General features: G+C 43.9%; 1 protein-coding gene across 1 annotated transcript in view; it reads right to left on the reverse strand.

Moving 5' to 3' along the window:
• The window catches only part of ABCA4 (ATP binding cassette subfamily A member 4), a 1,114,059-nt gene that overhangs the window by 280,440 nt on the left and 815,645 nt on the right, over window positions 1–17,974 (reverse strand). Inside the window, exon 30 of the mRNA XM_078650330.1 lies at window positions 295–419. Within this exon, the coding sequence (XP_078506456.1) occupies window positions 295–419 (125 nt within the window). The remainder of the gene's footprint in view (window positions 1–294; window positions 420–17,974) is intronic.

A 17,974-nucleotide genomic window follows, 5' to 3' on the forward strand; every position in this document is an offset into this window, starting at 1 on the left:
ATAGAAGCAGGGAACACTGGCAGCTAAGAGCTTAGGAGTACCTCCATCTCATTCCACACTGCACTCCCCCTCTAGGTTTGTGCCCTCTCAAAACTATCTGTGTTAATTGTCGTTTGCTTGATCTAATTAGTACTTGACACTTCTAATGGTATACACTACAAAGAAGCAGGTAACTAGTATTACAATCAACATAAGGTACGGTGCAAAATAAATATAAACATGTAGACACTGTTTAACGAATATGAGATTGAAAGGAGAGAGAGGAAAAAGTAAAGAAGGAACAAATCCTCTGACCTGAAGAATGTAAACTGCTGTCCGTAAATCCAAGGGTGCAATGTTAAACTAGGATATTCTCCAAACGGAGGTACGATGAGTGTAAATATCATCGCTAACAGCACAAAACTTGCTGGGAGGACAATCTGTAGGGAGTGCAACAAACATAGCCCTGAATGTTCTGTCCATGATATGTGAAAATGTATGTGAAACAAAGACATCAATTACAACACATGAAACACATGAAACACAGAGCCACAGAGCAGAGATGAGTATGCATCTCAGGTAAGACATGTAGAAGGTCAAATCCTAAATGTCCATGCCACATCCTTCAACAATCTCGGATGTCCCAGCATCAGATCTAAAATTTGAACTGTTGAGAAACTGAATGCAGTCATACTCCAAGAACAAAATAATAAATAATGGGCACAGTTTATGGCAATTAAGTTAAAGATATTATTCAGGTTCAAATGTATCAAATACCCGTGGTCTATTTATGAAGGAATGGGTGGAACCCGCTGACAGGACTGGAGTGGAAGAGTGTCAACACACCTTAGTTAAGTTCCAGAATTGAAGACTGCCAGAACTTTAGAGAGACAAGTTAGAACACTTCTTTGAAGTGCTCTTTGACTGGCTGGTAGTAGCGCAGTCAGTGCTTAATTTGTAAAAAATAAATAAGTGCCAGGGCTTTGTTAGGAGGACACTGCAGCTTGCACCACTCATTGCCCCTGCCAGCGCCACCAATCACAGAACAAGCACAACTATTAAACAGCACAGCCTACATGTGGGACAATTCAGAGTATTCCAGGTCCACCAAACCTATAAGAATGGCTTGGGCAGCAGCTATTAGTCATTTTTAATGTATATTGAATTAATAAACCACTGTTGTGATTATCGCTAATTTGGACAAACAGCGCCATCATGTAGCGGACTGTCATACGTCCTGGTGTTGACAAGTAAGTGCTTGTGCCGAGCACCAGAAATCACCAGCTCAACTTAAGCACTGGCCTAGATGCAGTTTAAAGCTTTTACTACATCAGGTGGCAATGCATTGGGGCTGCTACCTGGTGCCACGACAGGCCGGGTAGCTTCGGGATGCAGCTTACTGTCAAGAACAACTGACTGCCTACTGGGAGGTGATGCCTGCAAGGTCCCGCCCTAATGATATTTGTACCCTTTGGAGTTGTTTTTGAGTGCACTGTAGGAGGAGCAGATGGTAGCTGCTGCTCCAGACAACCATCTGCTCCTCCAGACACAGGTGAGGCCGATTAAATGATGACTCACCCTGCTGCATGTCATGCTTATAGGAGAGGAGCCTGTGTTCGCCGTATGTTGCGCCCAAGCCATGTTCTTACGAGGGCTGGAATGTTGTGCTCCTTACTATATGATTCCCATCCATACCTACCATGCTGGGTAGCTGTTTCCCCCTTGTTCTAACTTTTGGATTGAACCTGTAATCCATTTTAGCTCTACTGTACTGATCTGTATACTATTTTTGTATGGATCGAAATTTAGTACTTTGTACTTCTGTCTGACCTTTTAATACAAATGAAAAAAACGTTTTACTACAGTACAGAACAGTTTTGAGGAAGAAGGGGAGGAAGTTTAAAGCACCAAAAGTCCACCGCAACACCCATTGCCCACCCCTTTCACGCTAAACACAACGTGAATGCGTGCCTTATTTACAAACCAGAGTTAAACCACGTTAAGTGGCTTAATGCTGCCTTGTAAATAGGGTTAGGCCCCTATTGCCATCACAACGTCAATGAAAGTGACGTTGTTGTGGTGATCGGGGCTTGTAAATATGCCCTTAGGTGTTCTGTGCACAGTGGATGCTGGGAGTTATGCCGAGTGCTGTGTTCTTTTATAACCTAAATTGGTGAATTTCAGTGTTTTTACATGTTGCACCAGAACCACAACATTAATTTTTAACTGTTTTTTTACGTGAATTTAATTGACTTTTTTTGTGTGCTTAGTTTCCAACTCAGTCTGTCTTGGCGCATGGCCGGCAGCCAACCCGCAATGGCTGCACAACCTCTGCTGTGCTGAGTCGTGGGTTGGCTAGGTGGAGCCTCAAGCTAAGTGGCAGCCCATCCTACACTGGACACAGCTTTTCACCATAAGCATCTAGCTTAGGAACAGGTCTTAACCATAGGCACCCTTCCTCCTGAATTCCAAGCAAAACCATTTTTATGTTTAGCGTAAATTGTGCTTTTTTTATACACTACATGGAACATAAGAGCAAGATGGGACTCACGAGTCAGGCTCAAAATAGCAGTAAATCCAGCACATAAAACGACCACTAGCGAGCTCTGAAGTCAGCTCTGAATTGCACAGCATTTTTGGCACTTTTTTCTCAGGAGTGCCTTTTATTGTCCATATGTCTGGGCACCTCTCATAGCCCGACAGTCTTAAGTCGGAGCCAACTCACAAGTTTCAAGATGGTGGAACAAAACAATTTAGCCCTAATCAAGTCATTAACATTTTGTAAAAAATTCAAAACATGAGTGACATGATTTGCAAATCATGTCATAAGTTAAATGAAAACACAAGAAGCAGATGGATGTAATGCTTGAATTATTCTCAGCCACTGACAATCCCTTGAGGCCACATCGCAATCATAATTTTATTTGCCCACCATGCCACCTCAGTTTAAGCCCAGCCATATGCAAATCAGTCTTGACCCTGCTCCTCATAGGAACAGTCCAGCCCGAACTGCCAGGCCAGACCAGCCCTCAACTGGCACACAAACAACCTAGGAACAGATTTGTCCCAGTTAGGGCTCTTCAGGCTGGTATAGCTTGGTTTCAGTGGCACAGTGAGCCCTTGACCCATGTCTGGGCATGCATGGTGCACCGAGGGCATCAAATGCCAAAACAACAAGGTGATGGAGGGAATGCTTGAATTAATCTCAGCCACTAGCAATCGCTTGAGCAGCATCCCAAAGCATTGTTTTTGTGCCCGCTGTGTGAATTATTGAAATCTACATTTTATTGTAATTATTGGTCACTTTTGAACAAAAATAATACATTTACTTTATATATGTTGATATCTGGTTCCATTCATAAAGTGAATAGGCCCACTTTTTACATGTTGTTGTTCTGATCCTTTGACAAAGTCAGTAAGTCTGCCTTACTTAGAATGACACCTGTGCTCAACCCCCCCACGCTGCCCGTGACTCGGTGTAGAAAGAGGGCTGGGACCCAGCAGGAATTAGGTGCATGGCCTTGCCTTCGGCCAACCCCATGCAGCACATGGCAGAAGGCAGGATGTGGCCTGGGGTTGCCTGCTTATGAGGAGTTGGAGGCAAGTGGCCAACCCCACGCTGAGAACGACTGAAGGCCATGCACGGCATGGGGTTGCCTGGTCGCGAGGGGATGGATGCCGGCCCTGCTGCCTGCAAGACGTTAGGTGCACAGCCTGGTAACAGGCCAGTCATTATGGTTAACCCCACGTGACTGTGCACAGCTTGAGTTTAGGTAACATATGGTAGTGAAAAATGACTTTAAGTTAACAAAAACTATAGCAATTCACTGCAAAAAAAAAAAGGTTTAGGTGGTTATAGTTAATTATGGTAATAATATCTTACTTTGCATTAAAAAAACATTGAGGTTCACTGAAAAAAACAAAGGTTAAAGAGACGTTATGGTTTGGTGAAAATGTCAGTTAAAACATCCCATTATACTAACAAAACCACTGAAATTTACCACTGATAGTTATCTTAAGTAACTCTAACTTGAATCACAAAGTACTTGTAAGTCACGCCCTCGCCATGCACTGATAATTACCTCCCATATTACATCACTCATGACATGTTCTATAACATCATTGATAACATGGCTGTAACATCTGAAATGACAACACATATGACAACACTGAGTGTGGCGTTGAAGAACCGGGTCTTTCGGGACCGGCGGTGCCAGGGACACACCCGATGTCTTCGGATTCACCTGTCTTGGCAAACAGAGACACAGAATACTTCTAGGTGGCGTCAGAGATCAAATTTATTAGCTGCAGCTAGTAACATTGAACCAAGCAATACAACACGGTGTACAACTCAGGAAACTGCCCAATTTTCGTAGAGCAAGACATCTTCTTTTATGCACAGTTTCAACCCATTACGAATGCACACCCATTGCGGCAAATTCTGACCAATAGAAACACATTTCTATACATTATCACATTCCAAAAAGCTCACTTTACATTGTACCAACCCCACAAGTTAATTATTAGGACTGTCCCAAATTCGATTACCAAAAGCTGTACAAACCCTTAATTGAAAGCACAACCCATGTAATGAAAAGAGCAATACAGATATAGAGTAGGATAAGATATGTGCAAAAAACTAACAGCTAACGATATCCTGAACAATGATTGGATTCCCAGATTACCATCAGCTAATGAAACTAGCTTCGTAAAAAGGTCAGTTTCAGGCGAAGGGGTCAGCATCTTGCAGTTCACTCACGAGTCGAAAAGGCCCACGTTAAACTTTACATGGACAACGAGGCCCATGCAACTTCGTTCGTTCGTTTACTTCCACGGCCTACGTGAGGGCAACACAAAATGGCGTCTCGAACAACGCAAAACAAAATGGAGTCCAGTCCCAAAACCCACGGAACCTCAGACCTCCTTTTGCCATTACGTAGGCAGTGACCTAAACTCATGTCAATCTGAATCCAGGTCTATATCTATTCTCATCAGATCATCAAGGTGTTGCTGCAACATCATCTTATTATCCTTCGCTTCTCTCGAGATGGGTCTTCTCACACAGATCATAGCACAAAGGCCACAAATGGCGGGACCACACTGGATGCATAAGCAACACGAGAAAAGGATTGCTAAAACCATTCCAAAAAACATCAGAATCTTCCATCCCCATCGTAGCCTCCAGGGATAGAAGTGAGGCAAGATGGCCGCTAGTGCATTGTAGGGAGCAGTCGCACTATACTCCCTCTCCTGAACAGGGTGCTGAGCAGGACCCTATGACAGGAATTATGCGGTGAAAATAAGGCGATTATGTGGATTATATATTGGACAGTACTGAGACTCTGGAGTGAGGCGCAGAAGAAACGCTGGACAGGAGTCCTCAACTGGGAGAAGACAAGAATGTCGTCACGCTCCAAGGAAGGCACCGGGCCGGGGGCCATCCAGAAAACTAAGGTACCAGGCAGGAAAAACACTCCTGCACCAAGCGCTACGCAGAAAGCACAGCAGCGGAAGATCGAGAGGGAAAAAAAAGCGGAGTTAAAAGCACAGGCTGGTGCCATGGAGCGTATAGAAAACAAACAGAGTATCAAAAATATCAGCGCTACGAACAAAGACAAGGAAAAGGAGGAACCACTGAGGCAATCTACCTAATCTGAGACGTTCGTCAGGAAGCCCATGCCCATGGCGGCTCTACCTGGCGGTACTGGGATTGCTGCAGGAACGGGACTCGCATCCATCACGGCGGTACAGATAGCAGAGGTGGTGGGCGGCGATGGCATCGAAGGCGGAGGTGAGAGCCTCACAAGGATCGGCGAGCAGACGAAGACACGGATTGAGGGACAGCCAGGGAGCAATGGCGTTTGTCCAACCGGGAGCAGCGCGAAGCAAGACCTCCTCGCGGAAGGCAGCATCAGGGTTGCCGAGCAACCAGAGGAGTGCACAGGAGAGGGTACGCCCAGAACAGCGGAGAACAGAACGCCGGGGGAGTCAGACCACGTAGCGGAGGCGGTGGAGGCGGCGGCTGCAACAACCCCGGGAACAGCTTTCTGCATGGGGGAGAGGAAGCTCCGAGACGTAAAAGGTAATGGTGGGCCTACGTTAAAGGAGATTGAAGGTTTGAATAATGCCTCAATGATGGACGCGCTGCTGCAAGTAGAGGCTGAGCTTACTAACAACGTGAGATTAGGAGTGGACGCAAATTGGGGAAGCATGGTGAGCCTAGACTCACAGAAAGAACGTGAGGGGGATACATTTTATTCTGTCAATGAGGGCTCAACTTCAACAAGTGAGGGAGAAGAGTCAGGGACCACTGATGTATCATTAGAGGAGGAAGAAAGCACCGAATCAGATATATTAGGCTCTAAAAAAAAGAAAAAGTCAGCCACAAAACGTAGCTTGAATGCAAAAGTAAATAAAAAACTTATGTGGGACTACTCCGCCACAGCGGGCCTTTTTCAAGAGGGACTGCAAGGGGCACAAGAAAAGGACGGTGCAAGGGAGGAAGCTGGCCCGAGAGATCAGGCCACCTTGAACTTACTAGTTGATATGCTGAAGCAAATCCAGGGAGAGGCCAGGGCAGAGAGTCGCAGAGCCAGGCATGATACTAAAAAAAATACAAGCCTCCATAAGGAAGATGAACAAAAAATATGAGGAAGTGGAGGGGAGAGTGGAGCTGGAAGAGGAGAGGACGGGAAGATTGGAGGACGATGTAACGGATTGGCACAAATTTAAGAAGGAACAGACTAAGATAGTGGAAGACCTGCAATAGAAAGTGGAGGATTTCGAAAACCGTCAGAGACGGAACAATGTAAGGCTTTTGGGACTGGAGGAAGGAGTGGAAGGGCAAGACGCCAGGGGGTACGTGATTAGGTTACTACAAGGAGCCTTCCCGGAGGCTAGGTGGCGATGGGAAGATGAGGTACAAAGAGCCCACAGATTTCCACTGACAATAAGAAAAAAGCAAGGAGGGGCTCAAGAGAATATGCCTAGGGCAATGTTAGTATTCTTTAGTAATTTCTTGGCAAGGCAGGAGGTGATAGAAAAAGCCAGACCAGACTCTAAAAGAACAGCAGACGGGGCTACTTTTTTCGCAAGACCTGACTTCTGCCATGTCACGGTCGACAGGCGATGGCGATTAAGACAGTTAATAACCCCTTTTCAGCAACAAGGAGCAGAAGCATATTTGATGTTTCCGGTGAAACTTAAGGTCATCATTGGCGGCCGCACAAGGATGTTCTTCTCGGAGATAAAAGCACGGGAGTACCTTGCAGAGTTAACGGAGCAACGCAAGGAGAGATGAGGAAGATCAATGTGGATACTGACTATGGCATATGTACTATGGGCAACGGACTATGTATCTGGAATAACTGGGAGGGAGAGGGAGGGCGACGCTACAATGCAAGCAGTCAGCACATAGGTCAGGATTTACCTATTTGCCTGTATAAGGGGGGGAGGGGCAGTCGTGGGTGGGAAGGAGGGGGGGAGGGGGTGGGAAAAGACTTGACAAAGAGGGAAAAACAACACAAAAGAGCGGATTGGAATAAGATAAAACTTGTAACAGAACGGAAAGTATATAATAAAATATGGCGTTAAGGGTTGCGACAGTGAATATATGTGGCTTAAATGATGGCGGGAAAAGACAAAAAGCGGCATCGATGTTTAGATTGTTAAAACTAGATGTGATTTTCTTACAGGAGACGCACATCTTGGGAAAAGAAAAATACAGACTGGAACAGATGGGATATGAGTTATTGGCTAACACAAATCAGGACACAAGAACAAAGGGGGTAGCTATACTAGCAAGGAAAGGGGTTACCAAACTCAGAAGAAAAAAAGAAGACTCTGAGGGGAGATGGGTTATAATCGAAGTGGAGACTACAGCTGGAAATCTAACAATTGTATCTGTGTACGGCCCTAATGATGATAATCCTGAAATGTTATAATGATTAGACCAGGAGCTCGCACCTTGGATAGAGCCGATAATTTTCTGCGGTGATTTTAATATTAATGGCTTATATGGGCTGGGGAAATCAGGAGGTGGGAGGTATGAAGGCCGGAAAAAGAAAATATGCCACGCCGTAAATAATTTAATGCAGAACAATGCTTTGTCTGATCTGTGGTCTAAACACAACCCACTTGGGTCAGGGGGCACCTTTTATTCAGCTCCTCATAAAACGATTGCAAGGTTGGATTATATCTTAGTGTCTAATGATAAAGTAAGTGGGGCCCAGATAGAGCGGATGCCTAGAATGATCTCGGATCATAATATATTGGTAATAACCATGCCAAGGGTAGATAGAGGGAGCATCAAACCCTACATATGGACTTTCGAAAGAAGATTGCTGAAAGAAGAAGGTTATATTAATAGGATGAATGAATGGATTAAACAGTTTTGGGAAATTATTAGAGGAACGGCCCCAGCTAAGATAGTCTGGGATACATTCAAGGCTGGGATAAGGGGGGAAACCCTGAGTTATACTTTAAAGAGGAGCAAGACGGAGAGAACAAGGATGGACAGGTGGATAAAAGAAATGAGTAGATTAGAAGAGCAACTAAACAGAGCAGTGTCGAGACAAAACACAACAGATATAGAGGGTATTTTATTGGAAATAGAAGTCAAGAAAGCAGAGACGGGAGAAGCACTGATGGAAAGGGCAGCTGGGAACTACCTCGCCAAAAAGGAAAAGTGTTACGAGTATAGCGAGAGGGTAGGACAGCTATTGGCTATTAGAATTAGACAAAATCTTGCTGCAGGGGAAATCAAAGAAATTAGAAACAGCGCTGGGGAAGTTGTAAACAAAATAGAAGATGTTCAGGAGGTATTTAGGGAATTTTATGAGAAACTGTACGATCAGAATGCAGAGGATATAGGAGAAGGGTGCAGGGATTTCCTGACAGGGATACCACATGAGAAACTGGATAGTGAAGAAAGAAATAAATTAGATCTACCGCTAACACTGCAGGAGCTGAAAATGGCAGTGAATAATTTACCAGGGGGCAAGGCTACAGGGCCAGATCAAATACCAGCTGAATTCTATAAAACATTTTGGGATAAGCTTAGGAAAGATATGCTGGAGACTTTTCGACAGGCACAGATGCAAAAATTAGCGCCACAGTCCTGGGATGATGCAAATATAATTGTGATACTGAAAAAAGACAAACCCCCACTAGATCCAGGGTCATATCGACCTATCACTCTCATAAATGCGGATGCTAAAATGTATACCAAAGCACTCGCACAAAGACTGAGCAGAGTTTTTGAGAAATTAGTAAGCAAGACACAACATGGCTTTATTCCCGGGAAAGGGACCACTCAGCATACTAGACAGCTAATTACAATACTAGGTGCCGCTGAGGTAGCAGGAGACCCTGTCGCAGCCATATTCCTCGATGCTGAAAAAGCTTTTGACAGTGTCTCCTGGCAATTTCTGTGGAAGGTCATGGGGTGGTTTGACATAGGTAAAGGATTTATTAGTGCTATACAGGTATTGTATATGCAACCAAAGGTCAGGGTGAAAATAAACAAATCTTATACAAAAACGGTAAGGATTACACGCGGCACCAGACAGGGCTGCCCGGCATCACCCTTACTTTTTGCCCTATATTTGGATCCGTTACTTAGGAGACTGACAGGTAATATTAATATCTCGTCAGTTGTGATACAGGAGGTAGAGTACAAAGTATTCGCCTACGCAGACGACGTGGCACTGATAACTACGGATCCAGGAAGGGCTTTAAGGGAAATAGGGCAAGAGGCAGCAGCTTTTGGGGATTTATCAGGATACTCAATCAATAAGGGGAAAACTCAGATCATTACGAATGAATATATACTCTACTCAGATCCCAGAGTGGTAAAGGAGGCGGTGTATCTAGGAGTTAGGGTGTCAGCAGACTTAGCTGAGTTAGTAAAGTTAAATATGGAACCTCTATTAGCTAAGATAAAAAGTAACACAGAAAGAATTCACAACCTACACCTGACGCTAATGGGACGAATAAACGTAATTAAAATGGTTACAATACCGAAATTTCTTTACCTGTTTAGGGCCATACCTCTTCTCTTTGAACAATTTTGGTTTGCTAAGTTAGAAACAATTCTTAACAGGTTAGTGTGGGCACAAGGGAAAACTAGAAGGGCTTACAGACATATGACACTTACACGTGAAAAAGGGGGCTGGGGTGCACCGGATTTTAAATTATATTACTGGGCCGCAGCTTTGCAGTACTTCCAAGGATTAATAGGTGGGGGATATGAATTTACAAATGTGTATAGAACTGTACTGGGGGAGGGCGCGGTTGATGGGCTTCTGAATACAATAGATTATGGACTTTTTAAGAACACTAGGTTTAAAACCCTAAAAGCTGTATATATAATTTGGAAAGGGGTGGGAAAAAACTGGGAATCGGCAGATTTAGCAGATATACTAGATTGATAGCTAACGAAACCCTCCCGGGGGAGATATTCAGGGATGGAACGATGAGGATATGGAATGATAGGGACATTAGGAAAATAGGAGATCTCCTGGATATAGAAGGGGGGATAATACAATTTGAAGAGTTACAAAAAAGATTTGAAATACCCACTAATACTTTTTTAAGTACCTACAGGTGAGGAGCTATCTGAGGGATAAAAAGGGTGGACTGCTAGGATTTAAACATTGTAGGTTACTGGACTATTTAGAACAGAGTAAACAGTGTAAGATACGGCAGCTACATGCAGAATTGTATGCATATAAAATAGATGATAGAGAGAAATTTTCAAAAAAATGGATAGAAAAGGTGGGGACCTCCCCGGAAGGATTTCAGAAGTCTTTAGATCTAGGAAGATCAGCTCTATGTTCGGCAACACTGCAGTCACAGCATTACAAAACATTATACTGCCTCTACTACACGCCAGCAAAAATAGCACAGTGGGGTGGGACGGAAGGTATAACCTGCCCTAGATGTAACACAACAGAAGCCGATATAGTACATATGTTTGCACAATGCCCCCAACTGTACACCCTGAAAAGGGCCATAGAAGATTTTCTGGAGAATTCACTGGACATTAAGATTATATTAAATAATGAACTGCTATTGCTGGGGGTGAAGAGTGAGTATGGAAATGGCCCTACAGAGTTTTTGTTTATGGTGGCAGCTGTATTCCGAATCAGTATAGCACGGGCATGGCTAGACAAGACACCCCCAACATTTCAAACTTGGTTAGCAGGATTGCTAGCCTCATACAATCTGGAGAAAGCTATCTATGAGAGGAAGGGCAGAAGGACAAAAGAACTGGGAGAGGAGATATGGCAACCTATCACGAGGTGGAAGACTAAGCAAAACAGAGTCGGAGTTGGGTAATAGGCTAATACTTGTATTGGCTTTATGGTCTTTCCTTTCCTTCGCTCTGTTTCTTCTTTTTTTTTTTTTTTATCTTTTCTTTTATTAGTTTTGTTTTCTGCCTACCTTCTTCCCATAAATTTCTGTAGAGCACTGTTGCAAGAATGTATTTGTATTGTATTTATTTTATATTATAATGGGAAATTTAATATATATGCTCGGTGTTGTAAAGCTGATGACTGTAATAATTTGGAGGGGTAAAATTGTTGTGAAAAAATTATAATAAAATATGTTTAAAACAAAAAAGAATCTTCCATCCCCATTTGGACAGCAGTTCCCAAAACCATCCTATCAATGACCAGTTCCCTTCGTCTACATGTATAGACTCAGCAGACTTATGTAACCTCTGGATGGCTTGGTACACTGTCGGGGCATTATCTGGTATAGAAACGCAGCAACTAGATCCGATCAATTTGCATACCCCACCTCTATCTGCCAGTATAATATCTAAAACAAAGAGGTTCTGTAATGTCATAAGGCGATCCGCTTGAAGCTCAGCAGTAATATTACTAAGGGCACCTGCAGTCTCATTTATAGTGGCCTCAACCACTCTCGTAAGCTGACGAATATTCCTACTATTAGCCATAGGACCCCAAAAGGGCAGAAAACCCTTAAAGAAGTCTCCAACTTCTTGTGCGACAGTGTCTTTCGCATCGATAATACCTCTACAAATCTTGTCTTACGGTAATAAAAAGCAGCTGTGTATGTAGGGGGAAGCAAAAATGCTACATAACATGTGCCCGAAAAATCAGACGGCAACCATGTATACGCTCTGTCATAACAAACAAAATACGTGCCTTTAGCTGGCACGAACGGAGGAGATTTCGGGGACGTATAAACGTATGTGTGAACACGCACACACTCTTACCAAGCTGAGCTCTCGGATTCTGACCATTACCTTGTAAGCAAAGATGACCACGGTGGGGTACAATCCAAATCGGAGGAGATCTTTTCTGTCTCTCTTTCTCCGTCAGACTAACACTATATGTCGTCTTATTCCAACCGACATATGCTCGTACCGCATCTTTGGGAATAGCGTTATACGCGTCGATATCTCTAATCATATCGACTATTCCCCGTATCAAAGCATTATTACTCACGTTATCCTTAACAGAACGCACTAGAGAGGCTTCATTCGCATAGATAAACATTGATTGGAGTGCCCAAACTTACCCATTAGGCGAAAAAGGCAAAACCAAATACGGCATTCCCTTATCTGTCGTATGTGGCATAAGACCACACACCCAACAATTCGTGGTATTTATGACTAGCTGATGCTGATGCAACATCTGTATAAACGAATTGTTCACAAATTCTGATCTGCTTGTCTGTTCATGTTCAGGCAACGTATGAAACTCATGTGGAGAAACAGTAGGAAAAGAAAAGAACAGGTTGGAAGGTAGATGTAAGCGGCTGTTGTGTGGCATAGAAAATCAAACCCACACAAGCTAACATAACATTCAAAAACATTAGAAAACTCATTATTAAAAAACATTTGCTACGAACCAATATACATATTCGGACTTTAGAATCCACTTTCCTAACACTCTCATCAGACTCAAAAAACTCCATCCTCTAACGTGCTGCTCACGGCAATTTTCCCTCTTCACTTAAGTGTGCGCCAAGATCGCACTAACAACCCTGGACCACAGACCTTGTGTCAATACGCGGTTCACCCCTTAAGAACTTATACCGTGACCCTGCAGCGGAGTCCGGATGGTGACTCAAAAAAGGAAAAAGCAAAAAAGTTTCTTGATCTGACAAGGTGTAAATTCACTATATAAAAAAAAAAAAATGTTATTTGTCCTTTGGAATAGGCTTTCTTGGCCTCAAATCGTAGCGTTCTTTATCAGGCACAGTCTGATCCTTGAATAAAAGTTCCGGATTGGTGGTGTCAATCTTTAGATGAGGAGCCACAGCAGCTTGCAGAACATCATCATCCTCGCGTTCTGACCGAGTCCATGTCAAATGAGCATCACTAAAAGGCACAAATCTAGGAACTCGCTCACATTCGGAATCAGCTATACCATCCCTCACCCACTGATCATATGGTAAAGGCAAAGGAACTTTTTACAGTGGGTGGCATGTACCCAGTTCTTTTTGCCAGCTACTCTAACAGCAGTTCTAGTAACCAAAAGCACTAAATAAGGACCAGTCCATCTAGGTTCCAAATTCTTGGTGCGCTGAAAATTCTTGATGAGGACGTATTGTCCAGGCTGGATTACGTGACCTGGATCTGCAGTAGCTGTCGTCAAACTGTCATAGACCTGTTGGTGGAGAACACGTAATTTAGCAGTCAAGTCATGCAAGTAATCCACCAACATAGGGTACTCAATACTGGTGTATTCTTTCGGACGAGGCACACTCCAAACATTCGCTGGACGACCAAAAACTATTTCATACGGACTAAGTCCCACTCGAGAATGCACAGTCGTCCTTGTTGACAAAAGAGCCAACGGCAAAGCATCCGGCCATATAAGACCAGTGCTCGCTTGTACCTTAGCTAATTTCAGCTTAAGCGTACCATTGTAACATTCAACAAGTCCAGCAGACTGGGGGTGATTCGCAGCGTGGAACTTCTGCCTGATACCCAAACCAGAGCATACTTTCTTCATGATCTGACCCACAAATTCACTCCCATTGTCCGACCATACAATTCTCGGCAATCCATACCTAGGGAAATACTCTCTCAGCAAAACCTTGGCTGTAGACAAGGCAGTATTATCCTTTAGGGGGTAGGCCTCTATCCATCTGGAAAAGGCGCAAACAACCACTAGGACATACTTCAGATTGTTACATCTCTCCATGTGAATATAGTCTACCTGTATCACCTCAAACGGATACGTCGGAGGAGCAAAATGACCAGCTGGAGTTGAAGTTCCCTTACCAGGATTATACTTCAGACAAATCATGCAATGTTTCACCACATTTTCTGCACATTTCGGAATTCTAGCATTCTGCCAAACTGGAGTTAACAACTTACATATTCCCTTCGAACTGATATGGGCCATTCCATGAGCCATCGTAACCACTGGAAGCACATACACATCTGGCAACAACCATCGCTGGTGTTCTGACAACTCAATCCAACAACCTGTAGAATCCAACATACCCGTAGTCTCTCTCCAAACACTCACTTCTTTCTCTGTCGCTTCAGCCTGAATCATCTTCACACTTTCTATTGTGTCTTCACACATTCCACCTTCCATAACCCAATTAGCAGGGCCTGCAACATACATACGGTTCATCATGTCTTTCGCCGTTTCCTTCGCAACTTCATCCGCAAACGCATTCCCTCGACCAACATCGTCCACAACTTTCTTATGCGCACTACACTTCACAATTGCAATCTGTTTTGGGAGAGTGAGAGATTCCAAAAGTTCATTCACTAACTGCCCATGCTGAATTTTCGTGCCATGGGAAGTAAGGAACCCTTGTTCTCTCCACAAACGCCCCAAACTGTGAGCAACACCAAACGCATACTGGCTATCAGTATAAACATTCACTCGCTTTCCTTCTGACAACACATACGCTCTAGTCAGTGCAATCAACTCTGCTGCTTGCGCAGAATTCTGTGGTATGTGTGCTGTCTCAACAACTGTATGGAAAGTTGTGATAGCATACGCTGCAGTCGTTTCACCATTCGGAAGCTTAAAGCACGAACCATGAACCCATAGCGTACCATCAACATTCTCAAGAGGCGTATCTTTTAAGTCAACTCTAGCTTTCGTTTCTTCCTCTGTACGAAGAAAACAATCATGCTGTTCTTGAGCATCCGACTCTGTAGAGATCGGTAACAACATAGCTGGATTCAACACATTACATCTCTTGATGTGAACATGGCTAGCCAACAATGTCAACTCGTAACCTGAAAGACGTGCACTAGTAAGGTGCTGTGTCTTGGTCCTGTTTAATAACATATCCACTGCATGTAGGACCATCACAATCAACGTATTATCCAATACCAAACCAGCCGACTGTCGGATAGAAACAGCAGCTGCCGCTGTAGCTCTCAGACAACTCGGCAACGCTTTAGCAACTGGGTCTAACGTCGCTGAAAAATACGCACATGGACGCTGTCTGTCCCCAAAACACTGTGTCAACACTGACAACGCACAACCTTCTCTCTCGTGCACATACAACGTGAAAGGTTTACTGTAGTCAGGAGTACCCAATACCGGAGCCGAACACAATGCATTGCGTAATTCAGAAAAAAAAGACCAAGGAAGAGGATACGGAGTATCTTTCACAGTCAATGCCAAATGAGGTTTCGCCAACAATGAAAAATTGGGGATCCACTGTCTGCAATACGACGTAATGCCCAAAAAAGCACGAACTTCTCTCTGTGTGGATGGCACACTCATTTGCGCAATCGCTTGAATTCGTTCTGGGGTCAATCGCCTTCCCTCTTTCGACAAGAGATGACCTAAGTAGGTTACTTCTTGGAGGCAATACTGCAACTTTGAAGGTGACACTTTATGATGAAGGTCAGACAAATACCGCAACAACGAAAGAGTAGCCTCTTTACAAGTCTTTTCGTCATCAGCAGTAACCAACAAATCATCGACGTACTCAATAAGAGTCGCACCAACAGGCAACACAAAACCATCAAGCTGAGTTTTCAACGCCTGACTATAAATTGAGGGACTCTCACAATAACCTTGGGGAGCTCTCTTAAACCGGAAGCTTCGTCCTCCTAAAGAGAATCCAAAAATATCTCTCCTCTCCTCAGCAATCGGAATACTGAAGAAAGCATTCTTCAGGTCAATAACAGAAAACCAAGCTGCCGAAGCAGGAATCAACGTCAACAAAGCAGTAATATCAGGGACCACAGGAAACTGTGGCACGACAATCTTGTTGACCTCTCGAAGGTCGATCACAAACCGGTACACAGGTGGCTGGGAAGCATCAGTACGCTTAAGGACAGGCAAAACCGGACTGTTACACACCTTACCTCTCGTTTCCTCAACTACACCCTTCTCAACCAGATCATAGACAATCGCTAAAAGAGCTTTCTCACCATCGCTCGATATCTTATATTGTGAAATACGAGGCAATCTAGCATTTGATTTGAGCGTAACAACATACGGTGGAATTTGCAAAAGGCCAACATCATTTGGACCCGTAGCCCAAAGCGTATCAGGAAGCGAACGTAATTCCAGTGGCAAACAATCCTTAGACAAATACATTGGAGAAATTACTTTCTTACCAAGGGTAAGTTGTACTCCCGAAGGAGAACAATGTAATGTCGCATACAATCTTTTCAGCAAGTCCAAACCCAACAGATTCTCACCACAACCAGTTGTTTGAATAAGTGGAGCTTCCAATTCACAAGGGCCAATGGAAAGGGACAAAGGACTAGAAACCGGATTACGAACTGGGGCGCCTGAAAATCCTACGGAAACATTGGTCAAGCCAGACAAAGGTGCGCCGGGGAGTTTAGAGTGCATAATAGAACTCTTTGTCGCACCAGTATCCAAAAGAAAAGGTTCTACCACACCTGACGTAATCACTTCAACATAAGGTCCACTCTGATCTACTGGAACTGACACTACTCCCTTACTTTGTCCTTGGCTGTCCTAGTTATCATTATAACCAACACACTCACCTTCAACACAGTAATCCTCAACATAGTACTGGGCAGACTGACCACTCGGAACATTCTGTCTGTCAAAATAATTCGCAGAATTCTGTAGGGAAGCAGAACGCTCATTCTGGGGAATCATACAACGTCCTCTACCCCTAGGGGTTTGCTGGAAACCACCACGACCTCTCTGACCAGACACACCATTCGCACGCTGTAACAAAGCCGGGCAACTATTCTTGAAATGACCTTCCTCTCTACAATAAGCACACTGATTAGGGCCAGGAAAGAATCGCTGAACATAAGGCTCAGGCTTCTGTAACATTCTCTGAAACTGTGGAGGTTGCTGAAACTGAGGCTGATTCTGACGAGGTGGATAAGCTTGCTGCAAAAGAACTTTCGTCTTGAAATCTTTAGTTTTCTTCTCCGCTTTATCCTTCTCATCTTTATCCCTATTCTCATAATATTGTGCAGTAGCTAATATCTGGGCCGACGAAGAAACAGCCCATGAACTCTCGGAATCCTTCAACTTATTCGATAATCTTTGCCCACCTTCCGTACTCATGTCCTGACCACTATGATCGATAAACGTCTCTTCAAACCTAGTGAAGAAATCAGACACACTCTCGTCTTTCTTCTGCTTACATGCTGCTAACTTATCCCAATTCACTCGTAACGCAGGCATCATCGTCTTCATCAAATTAATAATTCTACCTGGCAATTCCGAAACTAAAGGTACAGGTTTAGCACCTCCCTCTTGTCTACCATCTGCAGCAACAATATTCACCCAAGTATCTCCTAACTCTTGCGCATGATTCTCATGACGAATCTTCGCCCACAAAGGTTGCAGAACTACATTACCCATCAACATGTCAATATCAGCTAAATTCATAATACACGCATCTACTGTCTGGGACAATTCCTTGTAGTAACCAGCAGGATTCTTACGAGGGTCAGGTAAGGTCTGCTTAAGAGCCAACACCTCTGCTCTCTTCCATGGGACATGTACCCATACTCGCTGAAAATGAGCCG

Source organism: Lissotriton helveticus, chromosome 1_1, assembly GCF_964261635.1.
Source record: "Lissotriton helveticus chromosome 1_1, aLisHel1.1, whole genome shotgun sequence".
Taxonomy (NCBI): domain Eukaryota; kingdom Metazoa; phylum Chordata; class Amphibia; order Caudata; family Salamandridae; genus Lissotriton; species Lissotriton helveticus.